Here is a 25,293-nt window from a genome sequence, read left to right on the forward strand (position 1 = left end):
AGAAACTGGAAAAAAAATTGAAATACTGTACTGCTTTTCATGCAATAGTTTCTGAGTGTCACATCTGATTAAGTTAACCCTTCCTTGCTAATAACTTGATAATGCAACTTCTGAGTGGCTTCAATCTTAATGTGATTTTATATTCTGGGATATTGGTCTCTTTGAAAGGTTTGAATTAAATTTGGTCTGTGTATATCCTAATATACTATTTTAATGAAGAAATTTGGATGTTAGTTTCCATATGATGACAGGTGATTTGCTATAATAATAATAATAATAATAATTTTCACAGATTGTAAGAACTAAATAAAAATAGGCTAATTTCAAATTGAAGTTTGAGCACATTACACATAAGTATAATTATCATAAATAGTTTAACATATGTGTAAATTACCTAGGATAGCCCCAAAAAAGTCAATCAGGTTGTAGGTGGCATTACTCCCCTCAGTGTTTAAAAATGGCTGAGTCAGCAGAATAGGTCAGGCAGACAACAACACCACACAACCCCCGATAAATGGAATTGAGGGGGATTTGGAAGGATAAAACCATGGATTAAACCTTTCTGATCTACCAGAATGGAAAGGAGTTAGAAGCTAATTGGGGAAGCCAGACTGTGAAGTGAGATGGGAAGGGGAGTGTGTAATAAGGGGTTAACTATAAGGGTTTTGTGAAGTTAAGGGAAAAGTGAGCAGTGAAGAGGGTTTTGAAGAGGAAATTTTACTAGTAATTCAGTGGTGATTGCTAAAGCAGATACTAAGTGTACTAGGGACTGGAAAAGAGAAATAAATATTATTGTATATGAGTAAAAGAGCGAAGAGTGAAAATGGCAGGCATTAGGGGGTTATATTTATATTTCTTCTTCAATTCCATGAAGAAAGAAATCAGTCATGGGGGCTGGAAAAGGTGAATGGAGTAACAGCGCCCTGGACAGTAAAAGCCCAACAGTTGCCATCCTACCAGAAAAGTAAATGTCACTATCGCCGCAAGGTATGGCAACACCGCATACCCAAACAAAAACAGTGGCACACAGCTCTTATTGTAGCGCTCTTAAGTGGTGATATCCAAATTAATCCAGGACCTCAAACTATTGTGCAGAGGCAAAACAGACAGATAAATGACGGCGATAATGACGGTCTAGTAGCTAGGAATGATAACCTTAACTCCATATGTAATGCATACATAGGTCAATGTGAGACAATACAGCCATTATTATCTCAAACTCTACCAAACAGGTGCATACACTGTACTAAAGTACGCATGAAAAACAGAAAAGGCACCTTATGTAAAATGTGTAAGGGGTGGGTGCATGATGGATGTATGTACAATTATAGCAACGGTGCCAGAATTCATTTTGTGTGTAACAAATGCACTTTGGCACAGTTACCCTTTAGCAGTGATGACGTTGATTTACCTAATTTTAATACAAATGACCCATTGCCATATATTGATGATTATGATTGTTTTATGAAAACAGGTCTTCACTTTATTCATGTCAATGCAAGATCACTTCTTCCTAAATTGGCAGAGATTAGGATTCTAGCTAACAAAATTAGGGCGGCAGTTATAACCATCTCTGAATCTTGGTTGGATGATACGGTGACTGACGACGAGGTCAAAATAGATGGTTACAATATAAAACGCTTAGATAGGAACAGAAAGGGTGGTGGAGTATGTGCCTACATTAGAAATGACTTAGTTTACAACCCAAGACCTGATTTAAATAGCAATAAACTGGAGATTCTATGGTTTGAAGTGCTGCTTCCTAAGACCAAACCCATCTTAGTAGGAACTAGTTACTAGAACTAGTCCTACCCAGGACCAGTTCTTAGAAGACTTTTCCAGAGTCTTGTCCGGAGTTGAAAACAATTGCGAGACAATAATACTGGGCGATGGGTATGGGGTGCATAAATATATTAAACTAAAGCGTGTGTGTGTGTGTGTGTGTGTGTGTGTGTGTGTGTGTGTGTGTGTGTGTGTGTGTGTGTGTGTGTGTGTGTGTGTGTGTGTGTGTGTGTGTGTGTGTGTGTGACTCAACAATCAATATTTGCACCAATAACTCATTACAGTTGTGACCGGGTGTGGAAGTGTGAATTGCTCATTACTCTATAATTTGTTCATGATTGTAGCCATGTATAAACGTAAGTAACCATTCTACAGAATTCATTACCTTTGTAACTTGTGAGCTCATTACCTTTGTACCTAGTTCAGCTATCAAAACTTTGGGGGCCCAGTCCCTGGACCCATTACGTACCTCTGTAATCTGTAAATACCTTTGTAACTTGTCATGATTGTGACCAGACTTACCTGGAGTTCATTACCTTTGTAAATTGTGAGTTCATTACCTTTGTAAATTGTGAGTTCATTACCTTTGTAAATTGTGAGTTCATTACCTCTGTAACTTGCTCAGCTATCAAAACTTTGGAGTCCAGTCCCTGGACCAATTATGTACCTCTGTAATCTTTTGACTACCGCCCACAGGATGGGTATGGGGTGCATAATAAACATATTAAACTAACTAACTTCAATATCTGTTTTCAGCAGCAAAATAACGGGCTGTGCAAAAGGTATAAGCAAATTCTAGGATTAAATAGTTACACTCAACTAATTAATACTCCAACCCGGATCACACAGTTCTCAGCCACCCTAATTGACCACATACTTTGTAACCGCTCTGAGAACATTAGTCAGTCAGGCGTCATTACCACAGGTCTTAGTGATCATTTCATCATTTACTGCACCAGGAAAATCACTAGGGATAGGATAGGCCTACACAGGACAATAAAAATGAGGTCAACTAGAAACTACAGTAAAGAAACACTGGTAAATAGGCTACACAATTGTGACTGGACAGAGATAACAAGTTGCACGGACGTAAACGATGCCTGGGAAAAATTCAAAACAATGTTCACTACCATCCTTGATAATATTGCACCAGTTAAAGAGGTTAGGATTAAACGAAGAACTGAACCCTGGATGAATACTGAGATATTAGATAATATGAAATTCAGAGACCAGCTGCTAAAAAGATTTAAAGCAAACAGACAGGATATTGCAGCACTAAATGAATTCCAAAGGGTGAGGAACAGAGTACAGAGACTTATAAAAGGAGCAAAGGCAAAGCACTACTGCTCAAAAATTGAAGAGTATAAGCATAACCACAGAAAGCTCTGGCAACAACTAAAACAGTTGGGGTATAGCCATAAGCCAGTAGATAGGTCTAACATAGTACTCACTATCGAAAATGAGGTATGCCACGAAACATCTAAGGTGGCAAATTGCTTTAATTCCTACTACACATCTGTTGCATCAACACTAGTAAGTAAACTACCAGCTGCATCAAATACCTTTAACACAGACTCTGATAAGTTTCAAACATACTATACCAATAAAGGGGTAACCCCAAACAGTTGTCAACTAGTAAGTATATCTCATGACTTTATTCAAAAAGAACTAAGCAGGTTAAACCCAACTAAGAGCACAGGCCCTGATAACATCCCGTCTAAGTTCCTAAAAGATGGTGCTTCTGAACTGTCAATCCCTATTGCTCACATAATAAATCTATCAATCACCACTAATACCGTACCGGAGGGGTTCAAGGAGGCCAGAGTTACTCCTATCTTCAAGAAAAATAGTAGGTCTGATGTAAGCAACTATAGGCCTCAGTAAGGAAGTTCACAGCTGACCTAGAGACTGTTGATTGGCCTACAGAATTCTCCAAGGCCAATGGTATTGATGACTGGACAGACATTTTTCTTAACAAATTACTTAGACTATACAACAAACATTGTCCTATAAAAACAAAACAGATCACAAACAAACGGCTTGGTTGCCCATGGATAACCAGCACCATTCTGAAATCCATTGACAAGAAACACCAATATGAAAAGCAATATAGACAGGGCTTAATACACAAAGATACTCTTAAACACTATTCATCAGCTCTCACCAAAGTGATAAAAAAAGCCAAACAACTATACTACTCCAGTAGATTCACAGACACTAGAGGAAATATAAAAAAGACCTGGAAAACACTCTCTCAGATTCTAGGGACCCACAAACTGAGAAAAACCAAGAATATTGTCCTAACTAAACCTAATGAAACACCACTACATCCCACTGACACAGCTAACAAGATAAACGACTTCTTCTCAAACATAGGATCTAATCTCGCCAGTAAAATCCCACATACCAATGCCCATGCCGGGGACTACCTAGATGGAAATTTCCCTAATTCCTTCTATCTTGCACCAACTGAGCCCACGGAAGTCACTGAGATCATAAAGTCACTTAAAAATAACTCGGGGAATCTGTCTCATGTCCCACCATTACTGTACAAGCGAGCGGCCCATGTCCTTTCGCATGCTATTTCATTACTTTTTAACAAGTCAATAGAGACTAGCACCTTCCCGAAACTACTCAAGATGGCAAGGGTTACACCACTACATAAAGGTGGTGACCCTACTGACTTAAACAACTATAGGCCAATATCTAACTTACCATTGCTATCCAAAATCTTTGAGAAACTCGTGCACAGGAGACTGTATTCATTTATAACGGCTCAAAACATACTCAACCCCTGCCAGTTTGGATTCAGGAAAAATAAAAGCACTAATGATGCAATCATAAAAATGCTAGATCTGCTTTACACAGCATTGGAAAATAAGGAATATCCACTAGGAATTTTTATTGACCTAAGAAAAGCTTTTGACACAGTAGACCACGACATCCTACTCCACAAACTTGATCACTACGGTATAAGAGGCCATGCGCTTGCTTATTTCAAATCTTACATTACTAATAGGTATCAGTACGTCACCATTAAAGACACAGCATCAGCAACACGGCCACTTGATACTGGAGTTCCGCAGGGAAGTGTCCTTGGTCCCCTGCTCTTCCTCATATACATCAATGACCTTCCAAACGTATCCCAACACCTGAAACCCATTCTCTTTGCTAATGACACGACTTATGTCATCTCTCACCCTAATCTTGCCACCCTCAACACCATTGTGAATGAGGAGCTGATTAAAATATCGACTTGGATGACAGCCAATAAACTTACGCTTAACACTGACAAAACCTACTATATTATGTTTGGTAGCAGAGCAGGAGATGCACAAATTAACATTAAGATTGACAACACTCTAATTACCAGAAATAATGGGGGAAAATTCCTAGGCTTATACCTTGACAACAACCTGAATTTCAGCACCCATATCCAGCATATAGCCAAAAAAGTATCCAAAACGGTTGGGATCCTCTCCAAGATACGATACTACGTGCCGCAAAATGCCCTTCTCACATTATACCACTCATTTATCCATACCTCACCTATGCTATTTGTGCTTGGGGATCAACTGCAGCAACACACCTAAAGCCAATAATAACCCAACAAAAAGCTGCAGTATGAATAATCACTAAATCCCATCCCTGGCAACACACCCCCCCACTCTTCATAGATCTAAACTTACTCCCAGTTCAGTACATCCACACTTACTACTGTGCAATCTACATCTACAGGGCCTTAAACTCTAATATCAACCTTGACCTAAAACGCTTTCTTGATAGTTGTGACAGAACCCACAGGCATAACACCAGACACAAACATCTCTACGACATTCCCCGTGTCCGACTAAACCTTTACAAAAATTCAATGTATGTCAAAGGCCCTAAAATCTGGAATACCCCACCTGAGAACTCTAGAACTGCAGACACATTCATCACCTTCAAAACTACCATTAGAAAACATCTTATCTCCCTGATACACCCCGTCAACTAACTACACGAATACCACCTGGTGGTTCACACTTACACTCACTCACTCATTTGACCATAAACAGAAACATTAATCTCAGTCTTAAAATAATGAATCCTGTGATACTCCAATACTGAAACTATGTACTGTGCCAAAACAAAAGCATTCACATTGCTAAACTCACAAACTAGTATTTAGTCACTTAGCCATAATACCAACTTACCTCATAATTTGTAATATTTTACAATTAAGAATAAAACTAAGTATGCCCGAAATGCCTAGCCATGCTAAGCGTTCTAGTGGTACACTCTGTAATCACAATTTTACTACATGTAAACCAAACAATAACCAAATTTCTGTAAACTCAGCATTGTAATCCTTATAGAGAATAAACTTTGAATTGAATTGAATTGAATTGAATAGGCCTGTTAGTATACTCAGTATAATATCTAAAATTCTAGAGAGGGCGGTGTATTCTCAAGTAGTTAAGTACCTTAATGACAACAACATTCTCCATAGCTATCAATCGGGCTTTAGAAGATCCTACTCAACCGACACCTCCCTTATTAATCTGATGGATTACCTGAGAACTGAAATGTCAAAGGGGAACCTCATAGGTATGGTAACCTTAGACCTGCAAAAGGCCTTCGATACTGTCAACCACAATATATTATGTAATAAACTTCAAGCTGTCGGTATAGGTTCTGTAGACTGGTTTAAGTCCTACCTTAGCAACAGGAGACAAATAGTCAAAATCAACAAAACAGAATCAGAACCCCTGCCGATAACATGTGGAGTTCCCCAAGGTAGTATTCTGGGTCCATTATTATTCTTATGTTATGTCAATGATATGCCTATCAGTGTCAAGTGCAAACTCCTACTGTATGCAGATGACAGTGCTCTGTTAGTGTCAGGTAAAGACCCACAAGATATTGCTAATGTTTTAGCACTGGAACTGGAGTCCTGCAGCAAATGGTTAGTAGACAACAAACTATCATTACACCTAGGGAAAACGGAAGCCATTCTCTTTGGCACGAAACATAAACTGAGAAGGGTAAATAATTTTAATGTTCAATGTAATGGGGAGCCCATCACTTTGGTTTCATCAGTAAAATATTTGGGAATCCCCTTTGACCCATGCATGTCAGGAGAATTGATAGGGAACAGTGTAGTAAAGAAAGCGAATGCCAGACTGAAGTTCCTGTATAGACAAGCACAGTGTCTACCTACTGAGGCTCGCAGGACCCTATGTCTAGCCCTTATACAATGCCATATGGATTACGCTTGCTCTTCTTGGTACTCTGCCTTGACAAAAAAACTGAAAGATAGACTGCAAATCACTCAGAATAAAATCGTAAGATTCATCCTGGGGCTGGGACCAAGAGAACATGTAGGCCAGGATGAATTACAGCAGTTGGATATTCTGAATGTTGAAGACAGAGTAAAACAACTGAAGCTAAATCATGTTTATAAAATTGCTCACAAACAATGTCCAGAATATCTTGCTGTCAATTTTGTCAAGGTTGGGAACCAAAGCAATCATAGTACTAGGGGGAGAGAGCACAACTTTGTAGTACCCACAGTCATTGGACAGGCTTCAAACACCTTTTATTGTACAGCAATAAAAGAATGGAACAGACTACCCGCACATGTCAAAGCCAGTCATAGCATGAACCAGTTCAAGAAGAGTGCCAAAAGGTGTCTGATGAATGTAGCTACAGAAAGGGAGGGGAATGATTTTCTATTTTTTAGCTAACATACGTGTAAATTTTACCATATTCCTAGTAATGACCCTCGTATTGTAGATAGTCTTAATGACCTTGGTGTAGTTTTTTTTAGTTTAATATGTTTATTATGCACCCCATACCCATCCTGTGGGCGGTAGTCAAAAGATTACAGAGGTACATAATTGGTCCAGGGACTGGGCCTCAAAGTTTTGATAGCTGAGCAAGTTACAGAGGTAATGAATTCACAATTTATAAATGACCTTGGTGTAGTAGATAGTCTTTTTAGTATGATAATAAGATGTTATCTTCATTGTAGAATAATAAGAAAATATTATAACCTTTATATTATAATAATAAGGTAAAAGGACCCCAATGGAAATAAGTCACTCAGTCTGACTTTTTTGGGTTATCCTAGGTTCTCTACACGTATGCTCCTATGTATGATAATTCTATGTAACTGTATTTGTGTATACCTGAATAAACTTACTTACTTACCTCCAATGCTGACAGAATTCTACACTGTATGAGCCACATCTGCGTGATGGAATAATCACATTATTATTAATGTGTAACTCATGTAGAATGGTGTATCAGCACAGTGCTGGTGTATTAAATTTTGCTAAATAAATTATTATTATTATTATTATTATTATTATTAATAATAATAATAATAATAATAATAATTATTATTATTATTATTATTATTATTATTATTATTATTATTATTATTATTATTATTATTATTATTATAATCAAAAAGAAGCGCTAAGCACAAGGGCTTTTGCTAAATAATAAAAAAATCATACCCAGCCCTTGTCAAGGGCTGTTGTTCCAAGGAATTAAGTAAATTTATTCAGGTATACACAAATACAGTTACATAGATTATCATATATAGCAGCATATGTGTAGAGAACCTAAGATAACCCCCCCAAAAAAAAGTAAAAAAAAAAAGAAAGAATTGAAACTACTCTCCACCTTGGATCAAACCTAATTACCTCCCAATGCCCCAGGCGCTGTATGACCCCTACGGGCTTAGCGCTTCCTCATAAATATAAATATAACAATTATCTCCAAGCCCTTGTTGATGTTGACTCGCATTCATGTTTGAGATAAATTTTAGTTTTCAATAAATATGCTTGCCAAATAAGAATCCGAGATGAGAAATATTTATTTAATAGTTTATGTTTGTGGAAAAAAATCTATTAGAGTCTTAAATATTGCAGGTAAAATACTTGTGGAAGTTTTCTCTTATCACATCGCTGTGTCATGGCCGAGGCTCGGGCTCCCAATATGGACCAATGTAAATTAAGATGTATGCTGTTTTCTCTCTTGCTGATCCTTGTAACCTTTCCCCAGACTTATGCACGGAAGCATAAGCTTGAGATAAAGGTAAGTGTTGCACAGTTCAAGCTAACTGAAGATATCTGAGCTATATGACATAAAGCGACCACCATGGCCTTATTATACAACTTTGTTTTCGTAACCACGTTTATTTATATATCTTTAATGACTTGATACATTCATATGTATATATTCCGTTGCTTTATATGTCATGGTAACCAAGTTAGATCCAGTGAATGGTACCGTGTCAAATAATCATTGTCTAGACCAATGATTGGGAAAAGGCCTACTAAGGACACAATTAAGTAATGTTTCTATTTAGGCTTTGGGGACAACATATACCATATTGGCTATAGTTAACGACTACTACAGTTCGGTGGAACTTTGGTATTAGTTTACATTTTATAGTGCATACAAACATTGCACACTACGGAATAAGTATTTCTTATGCTGATTGTTATTTTGGGAGATATTAGTGAAAATTTTACGTATTTAGATTGCACATCACGTCCGAGTCAATCAAAACTTAGTATTGAGTCATGTCATGCACCTGATTGAATGTAAACAAACTGCATATCTACTGATGGAAGAGTAAGGTTAAGCTATATTAGGTTATTTTAGGTTCGATTAGGTTGTTTTTGTTAGGTTACATTTTTTTAACATTAGTATAAATTAATATTAGCTATAGAACCATCTCCATATTATACAATTCAAAGTTTTATTAATGACTGAGGCACACTGAACAGCAGTTGCATATTGTTTTTTTTTTTTGTTTTTTATTTTCAACAAGTCGGCCGTCTCCCACCGAGGCAGGGTAACCCAAAAAGAAAGAAAATCCCCAAAAAGAAAATACTTTCATCATTCAACACTTTCACCTTACTCACACGTAATCACTGTTTTCGCAGAGGTGCGCTGTATAGTCCTTGTGGCTTAGCGCTTCTTTTTTATTATAATAATAATTCGCAGAGGTGCCCAGAACACAACAGTTTAGAAGCATATACGTATAAAGATACACAGCATATCCCTCCAAACTGCTAATATCCCGAAACCCCTCCTTTAGAGTGCAGGCATTGTACTTCCCATTTCCAAGATTCAAGTCCGGCTATATAAAAATAACCGGTTTCCCTGAATCCCTTCACTAAATATTACCCTGCTCACACTCCAACAGATCGTCGGGTCCCAAATACCATTCGTCTCCATTCACTCCAATCGAACAATCTCATGCACGCCTGCTGGAAGTCCAAGCCCCTCGCCCACAAAACCTCCCTTACCCTTTCCTTCCAATTTTTTCGAGGACGACCCCTACCCCACCTTCCTTCCCTTACAGATTTAAATGCTCTCCATGTCATTCTACTTTGATCCATTCTCTCTAAATGACCAAACCACCTCAACAACCCCTCTTCAGCCCTCTAATACTTTTATTAACTTCACACCTCCTAATTTCCGCACTCCGAATTTTCTGCATAATATTTACACCACACATTGCCCTTAGACACGACATCGCCACTGCCTCCAACCGCCCCCTCGCTGCTGCATTCACAACCCAAGCTTCACACCCATATAAGAGTGTTGGTACTACTATACTTTCACACATACCCTTCTTTGCCTCCATAGATAACGTTTTTTGTCTCCACATATACCTCAATGCACCACTCACCTTTTTTTACCCTCATCAATTCCATGATTAACCTCATCCTTCATAAATCCATCCGCCGACACGTCAACTCCCAAGTATATGAAAACATTCACTTCTTCCATACTCCTCCTCCCCAATTTGATATCCAATTTTTCTTTATCTAAATAATATGATACCCTCATCACCTTACTCTTTTCTGTGTTCACTTTCCACTTTCTACCTTTACACACACTCCCAAACTCAACCACTAACCTTTGCAATTTTTCTTTAGAGTCTCCCATAAGCACAGTATCATCAACAAAAAGCAACTGTGTCAATTCCCATTTTGTATTTGATTCCCCATAATTTAATCCCACCCCTCTCCCGAACACCCTAGCATTTACTTCTTTTACAACCCCATCTATAAATATATTAAACAACCATGGTGACATTACACATCCCTGTCTAGGACCTACTTTTACCGGGAAGTAGTCTCTAACCTGAGCCTCACTATCCTCATAAAAACTCTTTATAGCATTTAGTAACTTACCACCTATTCCATATATGTACTTGCAACATCTGCCACATTGCTCCCCTATCCACTGTCATATGCCTTTTCTAAATCCATAAATGCATATTGTTACGCTCACATTATAGGTGTGTATTGCGATCCCTGAATGGGTCACAATGTGCATAATGTATATTACCTGTTCATATAATTTTATATTGCTTATATTTGCGATATTAGCTAAATCGTAATTATATTGCTTTATATTATTATATTATTATTAGGTAGGATGTAACATTTATATATTATTCAGTGCTCATAGTTCGTGAGTGTTAAGTAGCTGACAGCATTGTCTAACTACTGTAATTATCGTTCTGCTCGTTTCTCTGCCGGTTTCTCTGTATTTGCTGGGCAGCAGCAGTCCATGGAGAGTCACGTGATCAGGGTGGGGTGATCACACCTCACCTGGAGGAGAGTCTGCCTGGCCTGCGCTCTCTTGGCTGTTTGATGTTGCTTCCAACAAGACTTGCCTCTCCAGCTCTCCCTTGATGGCCCTTGTTGGAAGATCATCTCTGTCGCTTTTTTGTTGTTGGTTCTGTGTAACTGTTCACAGAACATTGCCTAGACTTAGTGATTTTCGACGTTGTACTGAGGTTGTGTGTCTTGTAAACACTGAGAAACTCAGGTCCTGAGCTGTAGCTTCTGACCTAATTTGTACTGGTATCTGTGTGCTGTCACAGTCGGGGATTTTCTAATTCTGAACTTAGATTCAGTGGTATGGGAGTTTTGTGACTTTTGTGGAGGATCTGCAGATGGTCCCTACTTAGTGTCATTATATTATCTCCTTGTTCCTGATTCTGTGTTGCTGTTGCTTGTTATATTGCTGTTCGGCTTAACAGTCGTTTTATTGTTCAAGCAAGCTGTTTTGATTGCCAAGTTGGTCAAGAAGTTAGTTTATGTGAGGACTTTTAGTTAGTCACTGGTTAAGTCTAGTCGAGTCTTGAGACACAGCGAACTACTTAGAGCACTTACACACACACACACACACAAACTTACTTGTATATACGTATATGTATTATGTTATTAAATGCTAACAATGTACCAGACGGTACTTAAAAGCCATAAAGATGTGATATGTGCCTTCAGCACAATACTACTGTACACGAGAGAAGTGTAGGAACTTGTATCCTATATTATATTCAATTGATTACTATAATTTACTTTGATCTTATATGCCTAGACAACTTTATTGTTATTAATAAACTTATTAAATTTTAATCTCTTTAGTTAGTAGCCTACCAGTTGTAATCCTGAAGCACTATTGAATCTTACTAAATTCTAATGGATAATTGGACCAGGATACTGGCTACTTGTTACAAAAACCCAGAAACAGGCTGGATGCTAGAAGGGCAGTCCTTTCTAGCATTCCCTGGAGATCTCTATCATTATTAGATATCACAATTTTTTGTAACAAGTAGTCGGTATCCTGGTCCAGTTATCCATTAGAATTTAGTAAGATTCAATAGTGCTTCAGGATTACAACTGGTAGGCTAGGCTGCTAACTAAAGAGATTAAAATTTAATAAGTTTATTTATAACAATAAAGTTGTCTAGGCATATAAGATCAAAGTAAATCAATTTGTCTGAAGTTAAAATCTCCCATTATCACAACATTTTCATATCTAGATGCCTTATGAATTTCATCCCATAACAGCTTACTGCACTCCCTATCAAGGTTTGGGGGCCTATAAATCACACCCAGAATTAATTTGTCATATCCCTCGAGAAACTGTAGCCAAACAGATTCTGTGTTCGATGTTTCTAATCTTATATCGTGTCTAACACAACAATTTAAATTTTCTCTGACATACATCACCACTCCACCACCCTTCCTGTTGACCCTATCATTGTGGAATAGTTTATAACCCTGTATGTTGCATTCAGAAGGCATTTCTCTATCTTTCAGGTTGAACCAGGTCTCTGTTATAGCAGTAATCTCTATATTACCTACACTTGCAAGTAATCTTAGCTCATCTATCTTATTTCTTAGACTCCTACTATTTGTATAGTAAACCTTAAGGGAGCTAGTCACCCGTTGCCCTCTACTATCTCTCTCTGTTGATCAATTGATTTGCCATTACTAGCAACTTTACATAAGATGCTGCAGATAATGAGGACAAGCTTCACAAATTTCCAAAAACCATTCTTTCGTCTACCTAATTATCTGTACCATGGGAATTACGTGGACAGAGTGCCATGAGCTATTTCCAGAAGGTAAAGGGATGATGGATAGCCTTGCTGAATAGAAAACAAAAAAATTTAATCAGTTGCGTATACCATACGATGCAAATAAGTGTGCTATTGCTTAGGGTTTGAATACAGTACGTAACATACAAAATAATTACAATGATCTTGAAGACACTTATATTTTTGGCATAAAAATACATTATGTAAATTTATCTAACCTGTGACAGCCCATTAAAGTCAAAAATTGTGACTTACATAGACTATGATGCATATATGTTAAGTGAGATTTGCAACACATGACATCCAAAGGAGTTAAATCCTCTCGAGAATGAATACAAACACAAGATTTGTTCTTATTTTTAATCCGGAGGGTTAGCCACCCAGGATAACACAAGAAAGTCAGTGTGCCATTGAGGGCTGTCTGTATTATTTCCACTGGGGTCCTTTAATCTTGTCTCCCAGGATGTGACCCACACCAGTTGACTAACACCCAGGTGCCTACTTACTGCTAGATTTAACAGGGGCAGCAGGTGTGAGGAAACATGCCAAATGTTTCCACCCATGCTGGGGATTGAACCATGGACACTTCGGTGTGTGAGGTGAGTGCTTTGTCAACCATGCCATGGGGTTAGGTTCCTCATGACATAACATTTTTGTATATGTATATGTACAAATAGGTAAATCGCTTATGCTGAATAGAAAGAATCTATATTTTGTCTTCAGTCAAAGAGCTAAAGCAGAAAAGTGTTTGAAGAAGGTCTAGGATTTTTAATAAATGAAATAGGCCCTGTCATGACCAGAGAGACATTTAGAAGCCTATATAACAGATATGGCCAAGCCATTGCTTACAAACCTGATGCAACTTGTTTGCTCATTTAATGCTGCTCGGTGAAACAATGTACAGAACAGAAACTAAACCTAAATATTCTCTCACTTACCAGGAGTTGCACACATTTCTATATGATGTGTAATATGAGTACATACTATATATTTTTGTTATTGCATGCTACTGAGAACAGTATAGTATATTAAATTTAGTTTCCTTGTGTATACTTTTTATTGTGTGTAAGTTTAATTGTCTTCCAAATAATGCCCATACATGTATTTTAAAGATAACCTTAACTAAGGAAATATTCATACGTAATACAGTACTATACTGCTTTAAAAATTTTATAAATGTATTTTTTTTAATTAGAGTGGCACCTTGGTATACATCCTTAATCTGTTCCAGGACCTTGGACTTGTACCAAACAGGATGTATACCAAACGAATTTTCCCATAAGAAATATATAGGGAAAACGATTAATCCGGTCCCATGAAAAAATCCTGTTGTTGTTGGCATATTATACATTTGATGGGGTTGTATAAAATAATTTAAACTGCTTAATACTAAAATATGTAATTTAAACACTGCTTAATATTAAAATACATAGATACAAAAGAATTAGATGAAATAAATGCAAATTTAAGCCTTTGACTGTTTGGGTAGTATATATACGTATTAAGAGCCATCATTTTTGACGTATATATACTCATAAATTCTAGCGACTTCAAATCAAGCAGGAGAAAGCTGGTAGGCCCACATGTGAGCGAATGGGTCTGTGGTCAGTGTGCACCATCAAAATAAATCCTGCAGCACGCAGTGCATAATGAGAAAAAAATACTCTGACCATTTTTTTTTAATTAAAATGCCGGCTTTGTGGTTTATTTTTGTATAGTATTTATGGTTGTATTCTCATTTTCTTGGTCTCGTTTGATAGAATGAAAAACATATTATAGAAATAGAGGTGATTTTGATTGGTTTTACTATGAAAAGAACCTTGAAATGGAGCTCAAAGTAGGGGAAATGTTTGATTTTTGCCGATGTTCAAAAGTAAACAAATGATGTCATTTTCCAACAAATATCCAAGTAGCCATTCTAATATGCAGGCATGAATGGGGTGACATTATTTATACAGTTATTACAATATTGCAGTAGTCTGCATAACAGTAAATCATTTATTTTTTGCCTGAATAAAAATTCAGAATAGAAAGCAAGAGTAATATCAGAGGGGCCTGGAGACGTGACTGATGAACATAGAAAATGTTATTTTAAAGCCAGGAATGTCTGCATTGTTCATTCTGGACCCTAATTTGAAATTGTCATATTTTTTAATTTTCGTGAAATTGGCCAAATTGCAAATTTCTGATCACTTTATTGCGTAGTTGAAATCGGTAAATGGGCAGTTTCTTGTTCTCAATCGATAGAAAAAATGGAGTTCTAAAGAAATAGGTATGAGTTTGGTCGACTGGAAGAATGGAATTAGCCGAGTATAGGGCTCAAAGTGGGCGAAATCACTGATTCGTAAATATCACTGAGGTTGCTAATCTCATGAGATGAGAACGTAATTCCATCAGTTTTCCATCAAATTTCGTTCTTTTGGTTTCATTACAATCGGGAAAAGATTCTGTATCTTTTCATAATATATATATATATATGCAGTCATTGCCCCCACAAATAGTGTCTTGCTAGGAGCACCTCTGGGAAGCAATGCCATTGACACAATTCTCAGGAAGAAATTGGAAGAGTTAAGGAGAATGGAACAACGAATAGGCAATCTGGACACCCACGATGCCTTGTACCTTCTCACAAAGTGCTTGAGTCTGCCCAGGTTGACATATTTCTTAAGATGTGCACCTTCATATGATAACCCTATACTGCACGAATATGACAGTATTCTGAGGCAGATTTTTACGAAAGTACTTAACCTTACTCTAGAAGACGGGCAGTGGAACCAAGCTACACTTCCAGTCAGACTAGGAGGCATTGGTGTCCGCAAGTCATCACAGATTGCGTTACCTGCTTTTCTGTCCTCGTGTATTGCATCCAGAGAGCTTGTAGCAGCGATTCTCCCTGAACATCTTAGGGACAAGGTAGGAGTCCAGGACCAAAAATTCATTGACGGAGCAATGATCTGGGATAATCTAACGGGCTCTGGAGCCAGACCTGCTCCCCCCAACAACTACAAACAATCGCACTGGGATGGTCCAATAGTGGAAAATATTGCCTCAACAATGCTTCAGAGTGTGTCAGGGAAGGATAGAGCCCGCCTCCTGGCAGTGAGAGCCCCTCATGCTGGGGACTTTCTGTTGGCTGTTCCCAACTCCAGCCTTGGCACACGTCTCGACCCACAGACCATCCGCATCGGTGTTGCCCTTCGACTTGCCGCCCCTATTCTCGCTGAACACAGGTGTATTTGTGGCAGTGAAGCAGCAGACCGATTCGGGTACCATGGTCTTGTGTGCCGTAAATCCGAGGGAAAGATTGCAAGACATGAGGAGGTTAATAACATTATCAAGAGGAGCCTCACAACAGCTGGATGCCCAGCAGTAAGGGAGCCACCCCAACTATGCAGATCTGATGGCAGCCAGAAGCGTCCAGATGGTATCACCCTTCAAGCCTGGACAGATGGGAAGCAGGTGGTGTGGGACTATACATGTGCATCTACCTTGGCTGATACCTATCTCCAATACACCAGGCAGGAAGGAGGGGCAGCTGCCAGCTTCAGGGAGTCCCAAAAGTCTAGAAAATATGGAGAACTTGCCCATCATTATATGTTTGTTCCCATAGGCTCAGAGACCCTTGGCTCATGGGGAAAGAGTGCATCTAAATTCCTTAAGGAGCTGGGAAAAAGACTCATCAGGGTAACTAGGGATCCCAGGGCAGCTAGTTTTCTGTTCCAGCGGCTCAGTGCGGCTGTTCAAAGGGGTAATGCCTGCTGTATTTTGGGCACACGCCCCAGCTCTGAGGAGCTGGATGAGATTTTCGCCTTATAATCGGTGATACACACGTAACAACATGTACCGTATATGCCACCTTTATATCAACAATGTATCTCTTAAATCTTCTGTACCATATTATGTAATAAAATATTCCTATTGGTAAAAAAAAAATATGCTAAAAGATGGGGTGGTAGGGGAAGTGGAATATTCAAACGGCTTCAGGAAGAAATCCAAATATTCTTCCTTGAAGTCTTTTTATGCATATATATATATATATATATATATATATATATATATATATATATATATATATATATATATATATATATATATATATATATATATATATATATATATATATATATTTTTTTTTTTTTTTTTTTTTTTTTTTTTTTTTTTTTTTTTTTTTTTTTTTTTTTTTTTTTTTTTTTTTTTTTTTTTTTTTTTTTTTTGTGACACCAGGAGACACCTCAGGATTTGGGATTGCAACAGTCAAGGGGTTAGCCTCACCTTACTTTGCTGAAAAGAGTCGAATGCCTATTAGGATAGTGCAGAGAAGGGAGGAGGAGGAAATGTTATTGTTTGGAAGTAGAGTCCCCTTCTCTTTTCTGTCTCTTTTTCCCTATTTGTACTTGGCTGAAGCTCACCAGGTTTGACTTTTACTAAAAATCTATCCAAAAGAACTTTGCTTCTGCCTTCTCCTCAGGATGCTTCGGAAATGTGACATTGTCTGGTTATTCCAGACAATGCTATTATGGCTTGTTTGGGCTTTGTTGGGGTGGTACTTCTCTGCAAAGTTTTTGACGTTCATCCATTTGGCAAAGATTTCCTTGATTAATGAAGTAGGGGCTTCCTCTATCTCCTCTCTGAACCTGAAGAGAGTATCTATCTTAGTCTTGTGCTCCTCCTCCTCAAGTTCCTGCAGCTCCTCAGTGATCAGCTCTTCCCTGTGTCCCTCCACTAACTCCTCCACATCACTATCACTCACATCCAGACCCACGGACCTGCCCAGAGAGAGAATATCCTCCACTATAGACAGCCTCAAAGCCCTCAAAGTCCCTTTCAGCCACTGCTTCTGGCCACAAATTCCTCCAGGCAGAGTTCATTGTTCTGTATGAAACTTCCTGCCAGGTTTTGTCAATGAGAGTTATGCAATGGGCGATAGTAAAGTGATACTTCCAAAACTTCCAAGAGGAGTCATGTTAGGGGGGGAGAAACTTTACAGGATGAAGTCAGACTCTGGCAGCACATAATCCTGCAAGCTTGGAGGGTGAGCTGGAGCATTACATAAGAACATAAGAATGTAGGAACACTGCAGAAGGCCTACTGGCCCATACGAGGCAGGTCCTTATCAAAACGACATCTACCTAAAGCTACTCAAGAAATAACTCCTGTACCCCTTGACACCAATCAAACCCAGCCCCTCCCACTCATATATTCGTCCAGTCCCTTCTTAAAGCTACCCAAGGTCCTAGCCTCTATCACCCCACTGGGAAGACTGTTCCACGCATCTACAACTCTGTTAGAAAACCAGTACTTACCTATGTCCTTTCTAAATCTAAATTTATCCAACTTAAATCCATTATTCCTGGTTCTTACCTGGTTCGACACCCTCAGTACTTTATTAATGTCTCCTTTGTTTATGCCCGTCATCCACTCATACACTTCAATGATATCTCCCCTCATTCTACGCCTCTCCAGAGAGTGGAGATTTAAGGCTTTAAGTCTATCTTCATTCGGGAGGTTCCTTACACAGTAAATCATTTTAGTCATTCTTCTCTGTATGTTCTCTAATGAGTCTATGTCCATCCTGTAGTAAGGGGACCAAAACTTGTTCATTATGAGGAGGGGCTTCAGAGGCAGGTTTTTCTCCTCTAAATGACTTTTTACACTTGCCCAAACACAACATTAAACCATTCGCTGAAATATTCTCTGGTTACCCAAGCCTTGCTGTTTGACCTCCACGTCATGGGTAACTTGAGTTTTCTGCACATTATGTATGTTTTTTAAAGGCCCTCGGGTTTTTAGTGGTAGATCAGTTGAGACTTCAGTTTGCAATCCCCATTTGCATTGGCATAGAACAAGAGAGTTAACCTATCCTTCATTGGCCTGTGTCCTGGTAATGCCTTCTCCTCTTGTGTAATATAGGTCTTGTTAGGCATTTTCTTCCAAAACAGGCCTGTTTCGTTACAATTAAAAACTTACTGGGGAACAAAACCCTCAGCCTCCCCAAATTCCCCAAACTCTGTAATAAAATCATTGGTGGCATCTTTATCATTTTGACCCATACAAGTTCTAGCATGTGAGTCATATTCCAAACAAAGTCATACATGTATACCAAGCAAAAATTTTTGTGTCCAAACAGTATGTATACCAAATTGGAGTTATTCCAAAGTGGACGTATACTGAGGTACCACTGTACATGTATTAGTTATTATGTTCTGTCTTTAACCCATTTTGATTGCATGTTTTTGACACTGAAGTTTCATACTCTCATGAGTGTAACAGTATGAATAAAAATTAATTGTATATAGATGAGTAACATTCAGCAAATTGTGGTTGCAGAATGATGAAAGGCGCTATTTCCCAATCAGTACCTTTGGCTTTTACCGTGATGGATATTTGAATGTTGAAGTTACAAAATTCAAGATCACACCAAAGGATGCAGATAAGGAAGTAAGTTTGGCGACACTTTATGAAAGGACCAATTATATGATGAATATTTGAATTGCTTGAAATTACTGTTTCACAAAACAGCATGTGTATTTCCCTAATTTGGCAATGAAACATTATTACCGAAAGATATATGTACTACATTGTACCCTAGTATATATAAAAATTTGACAGTTTAAGTGAAACAGTGCTGTACTTTTGTTAAGACAAGTTAGAAACAGTAAGCACATTATTGTGTTTACTAAAATAAACTTCCTCTTATTTTTTGCCTTGATAGTAGATAATACATAATTTTTCTTCGTTCAACAAACTGGCCATGTCCCACTGAAACAGGGTGGCCCAAAAAGAAAAGTGAAAGTTTCTCTTTTTAACTTTAGTAATGTATATAGGAGAAGGGGTTACTAGCCCCATAATTTGTAATTGCTTACTATTAATATTTTTACCAATCTTTTGTTTATTGTCAACCATTTATTTACAATTTATCTATGTCTCAACAGTTTGGATTCATTTTGGAGAAGACTGCCAATCCATACACGGAAAACCACCCTGATAAGTGTCAGTTGCAGAACTTTCGACCTAATGATACCTTGGTGCAGCATGTTTTCTTCATATTTGACCTGAAAAATAGCCAGTAAGTTTTTGTTTATATTTAGCTCTGAAGCCATTTGCCTAGATAGTTTTTGTTTATTTTTAACTCTTAAGCCATTTTCCATCTAGGCAAAGTGGCCCTAAGAAGAAAACATTGAACAGTATTCACTCACTAGTTGCCTTTCCAGAATAGCATTTCATGGATTTCCTATTCTAACTTGCAACACAAGCTCTGTATTTCACAGTTTCCAAAATTTGTTACACCAATGTTGACCTTCCTGATATGACAGTGATTATATGTATTTATATTGTATCCCAGTCAACAAGCTCTGATGACTACATTTTATTATTGTTTTCCTATAGACTAGATTATATTTTTGAACACTGTTTACTCGTTTACTTTTGAATGTGTCTAGGGTTTATCTGAAGTGTAGCGAAGACATGAAGGATCTTCATGTATTGAAAGGCAAGGACAAGTTACAGGAAGTTAAAAAAGTAGAACACCTGGAAAAACTAGCTGACCGCAATCTCTTCTCACATCTACAAAAGGTTTGTGTTGTTAGATTGTTTAAATGTTTTCCAGTGAATAAAATAATTGCTTTTTTTTTATAAAAAATGACTGATATACTATATAATATATAATTAATGCATAATAACACTGTTCCTTGATTGAAGAGGCATTCTTTTTTTTCCTTTCCTCCACAAATAATAAATACTACTCTAGTTGGTTTCACGAAGTTGATTGCAAGCATTTAATGGTAATTCCATTAATTATTCACTGTTGGGCAGTTTAAAATATTAGGTATTAGTGTTCATTTAATTTGATTTGTAAAGTAAATTGCTGTGAAATATTTAAATTAATGCCAGATGTCCTTTCTTCTTCATTGACTGTTGAAAACTATTGAGTGTTTGCATGTGATAGGAAGTATTACTTATCAGACATATTTAACACGAAGCTACATTGACAACAACAACATACTGCACATACATACAATACAGTGGAACCCCCGTTTTCGCCCTTAATCCATTCCAGAAGGTCGGTCGAAATCCGAAATGGACGATAACCGAAGTCATATTTCCCATAAGAAATAATGTAAATCCAATTAATCCATTTCAGCACCCAAAAATATTAACAAAAAATACATTTTATATTTTGAATAACTATAGTTTTACTTATAGAAAACAATGAGAAATAAATGTGAAGCACTAATTTTAATGGATAAATGAACATTGAAATCACTTTTACCTTTATTGAAGACTTGCTGGCATATTCTTTACAAGATCTGCATGTAACTGCCTTACCTTTTCGCAAATTATCACCCCCACAACACTATCTCCCGCTAACTATTTTTCATTGATCCACACCAGCAACAACTTCTCAACATCTTCAATTGTTTGCCATCACTACAACCCTCTACCACCATCACTGCCACCCTCTACCACTATCACTACCACCCTCTACCACCATCACTACCACCCTCTACCACCATCACTACCACCATCACTACCACCATCACTACCACCCTCTACCACCACCCTCTACCACCACCCTCTACCACCACCCTCTACCACCACCCTCTACCACCACCCTCTACCACCACCCTCTACCACCACCCTCTACCACCACCCTCTACCACCACCCTCTACCACCACCCTCTACCACCACCCTCTACCACCATCACTACCACCCTCTGCCACCAATGTTTTGGATGAACGTGCAGAGTATTGCTCACTGAAAAAAGAGACAGAGGCAGACTGGGTCATGTGTGTGAGTGGCCGCATCTTGGGCAGGTGGACGTGTCTGATATGGACGATTTTTGAGCAGAGGTATGAAACCTGGGATAAAATTTTGCCCCAAAAAGTGGTCGAAATCTGAATTGTACGATATCCGCACCGGACGAAATCTGGGGTTCCACTGTATATGTAAAATTTCTCTTATCTTTCTAAGGCTCTATGGTGTTATTACTTGTGCTGCTGGATACAGTAATCAGTAAGATGATAAGTCAGTTCTAGCATTCTACAGGTTTCCCCAAAGGCTTTGAAGAAACAAAGAAAATGGAGGATTTCTGTCAGGGTGGAAAGATTAGGAGTCAGAAAGATTCCCTTCAAGATGCCTTGATGCTGGTGAAGGACTACTTATCCTAGGAATTGCCACTATCCTCCCTTTCCTTGGAACAGCCCTGATTACCTAGTATTCCCCAGGCACTAAACAATCCCTATGGGTTTAATGCTTCCTCATGAAAATATAATAATAATGAGCAGTGCCTGTACTCTGAAAGAGGGGTGCGGATGTTGCAGTCAGAGGGTAATTTGCATGTGATGTCAGCACACTTCTAGAAACACGGCAGTTGAGTGGATGTTGGTGAATGCATTCCTTCTTTCTTCTTTGCCTTGGCAGGAGACAGCTGCTGAGTTAAAAGAAATTATGTAAGTGATAAAGCTAACATTAAGTGAACATGATTATTATTCCATAGTGCTGTATCATATATATACAGTTAGTGTTTATTTTTTAGAATGTTTTTTAATCAGGAAAATTTAATTGGTACAAAATTAATGTTTTCTCCATAAGCCTTAATATTTTGCCCCTTAATAATCACTATAATATAAATCTGGTGTAATAATAAAAATCCTGAATAATAAAAAATTCCCTCCAAGCAGCAAATATCCCCACCCTTTATAGTGCAAGCATTGTGGGCAGTACAGTGCCAGCACTCTAAAGGAGCCGTGAGGATATTTGTTGTTTGGAGGGGCATCTGAACTGTTGTATCTGCATGCTTCTGGTAAGAAAATGGTAGTGTGAATGATGATGAAAGTGTTTCTTTTTTGGATCTCCTACCTCAGTGGGAGACAGCCAGTATTTAAAAAAAAAAATTATTGGTCAAGTGGATCAATTTTGATAAAAATTTACATGAAGGTTGGCATGTATATCAAACTAACTTTGGGAAAATTTTAGTTCATGATATGCAGTAGAAGTACAGTGGACCCCCGGTTAACGATTTTAATCCGTGCAAGAGGGATAATTGTTATGCGAAATAATCGTTATGCGAATGAATTTTCCCCATAAGAAATAATGGAAATAAAATTAATCCGTGCAAGACGCCCAAAAGTATGAAAAAAAATTTTTTTTACCACATGAAATGTTAATTTTAATACACACAAACTGAAAAAGGCATGCACAATTACATGACACTTACTTTTATTGAAGATCTGGTGATGATTGATGGGATGGGAGGAGGGGAGAGCATTATCTTCTTACTGTTTAGAAGGGGAATCCCCTTCCATTACGACTTGAGGTAGCAAGTCCTTTTCCGGGGTTACTTCCCTTCTTCTTTTAATGCCACTAGGACCAGCTTGAGAGTCACTGGACCTCTGTCGCACAACAAATCTGTCCATAGAGCTCTGTACCTCCCGTTCCTTTACGATTTGTCTAAAATGGGCCACAACATTGTCATTGAAATAGTCACCAGCACGGCTTGCAACAGCTGTGTCAGGGTGATTTTCATCTATAAAGGTTTGCAGTTCAACCCACTGTGCACACATTTCCTTAATCTTTGAAGTAGGCACAATGGATTCCACAACTGGCATAGGCTTCTCAGGGTTAGCCCCAAACCCTTCAAAATCTTTCTTAATTTCCATACTAATTCTCACCCTTTTTACCACAGGGTTGGCACTAGAAGCTTTCTTGGGGCCCATGGTCACTTATTTTCCAGAAACAGCACCGAAAACACTGTAATAATACGAAATATTCCGAGTGTATGCTTGGATGTTACCGCGGAGGCTGGCTGGTAAACAATGGGACGGGCGGCACATGTGAGGGCACATTGGACGCGTCTTGGACGAAAATCGGTGAGCGGGTTTTTAATCGGTATGCGCGGCAAAAATTTTGCGATAAAAGTAAGCGGTATGCGGAAAAATCGCTATGTGATGCCATCGTTATGCGGGGGTCCACTGTAATGCTGTGGCTCTCAGTGGAGGCAGGTGAAAATTTCACCAACCCACAACACACTATCAGCATTGTTTAGGTTACTGCTGTGGCAGATCTAGAAGAGCAAAAGTTGTGTATGTAGACATGCCTATACAATTTTTGGAGCTGATTTAAAAAATTGCAGTCTTAAAACTTACATGCTTTTACATTATTCACAGTATGAAGTTAAAGTAGGCAAAACAATCTGTCGGATAAAATTGAATTTTGAATTCAGCTGTCTATATCTCTAAAGGAAAACATTATTTTAGTATGACATCATTGTAACCGGATACCCAAGTGAATATCATCACAATCCTAAAATATCAGATTCCAAACATTTTTAGTTCCTGTGCTAATGGTACCTAAAAATACCCTCACAGACCTCTTGGTGAATTTTAAGCCATTTTTGAAGACCAATAGACAAAAAGCATCTCAACCAATTTTCTTAAAAAACCTTCATTAGAATAGATTCGAAACTACAAGATATCCGTTTTCTGGATAGGCATTTTGCCCTTGAAGGGAGAAAACAGACCTTAAAATAAGGTGATTTTTGGCTTGTGCAATGTTATAATGAAAGCCAGGCATTTTTCATTTGCTTTTGTTATAGAGCAACAACAGCTAGAACCTCGTGTTTAAGTGTCCTTATACAATTTTCGGTGGCAATTTCAGAAATTGTCTGAATTGATAGGGACTGGTTTTCATTTTGCAAGTTCAGTTTAAAGTTGTCAAAAAAAGTGTCATGACAACTGTGATGGCAGATTTTTGCCTTGCTGATTTTCGACAAAACATTATGTAACAAAATTTTGTGAAAGTTACTGACTTTATGCAGTTGGATCATACATTGTTGCATGTGTTTCATTATGATATATGTGAATAAAATATTTCAATAGACTTTCCTGTTTTTTTTCTACAGCATAACATTTACTTGTATATTTGAGCTGTAATATTTATGGCCAGATTTTATGTTTGATGCTTACTTCAACTTAATGGGTGAAAAGAATTTTATTTTTTGTAGACAGAAAAAATGAAATCCGCAGAACTTATTAGATCTGAAAGTGAGCAAACCCAGAGCTATTGGATACATGTGTCACTGGATTAGCTGATAATTCAACGA

The 25,293-nt window shown here is 38.0% G+C and overlaps 1 protein-coding gene across 2 annotated transcripts in view; it reads left to right on the plus strand.

Moving 5' to 3' along the window:
• LOC128693830 (protein GPR107) overlaps positions 1–25,293 on the plus strand; it is a 157,775-nt gene that overhangs the window by 72,083 nt on the left and 60,399 nt on the right. Inside the window, exons 1-5 of one of the 2 annotated variants that reach the window (XM_070090821.1) lie at positions 8,746–8,871; positions 13,655–13,791; positions 19,520–19,630; positions 20,125–20,258; positions 20,632–20,764. In XM_070090821.1, the coding sequence (XP_069946922.1) occupies positions 13,771–13,791; positions 19,520–19,630; positions 20,125–20,258; positions 20,632–20,764 (399 nt within the window). In that variant the 5' untranslated portion in view covers positions 8,746–8,871; positions 13,655–13,770. Of the gene's footprint in view, positions 1–8,705; positions 8,872–13,654; positions 13,792–19,519; positions 19,631–20,124; positions 20,259–20,631; positions 20,765–25,293 lie in introns of those variants that run through there. The other variant, XM_070090819.1, reaches the window with a different exon arrangement.

The sequence above is a fragment of the Cherax quadricarinatus genome, chromosome 33, assembly GCF_038502225.1.
Source record: "Cherax quadricarinatus isolate ZL_2023a chromosome 33, ASM3850222v1, whole genome shotgun sequence".
Taxonomy (NCBI): domain Eukaryota; kingdom Metazoa; phylum Arthropoda; class Malacostraca; order Decapoda; family Parastacidae; genus Cherax; species Cherax quadricarinatus.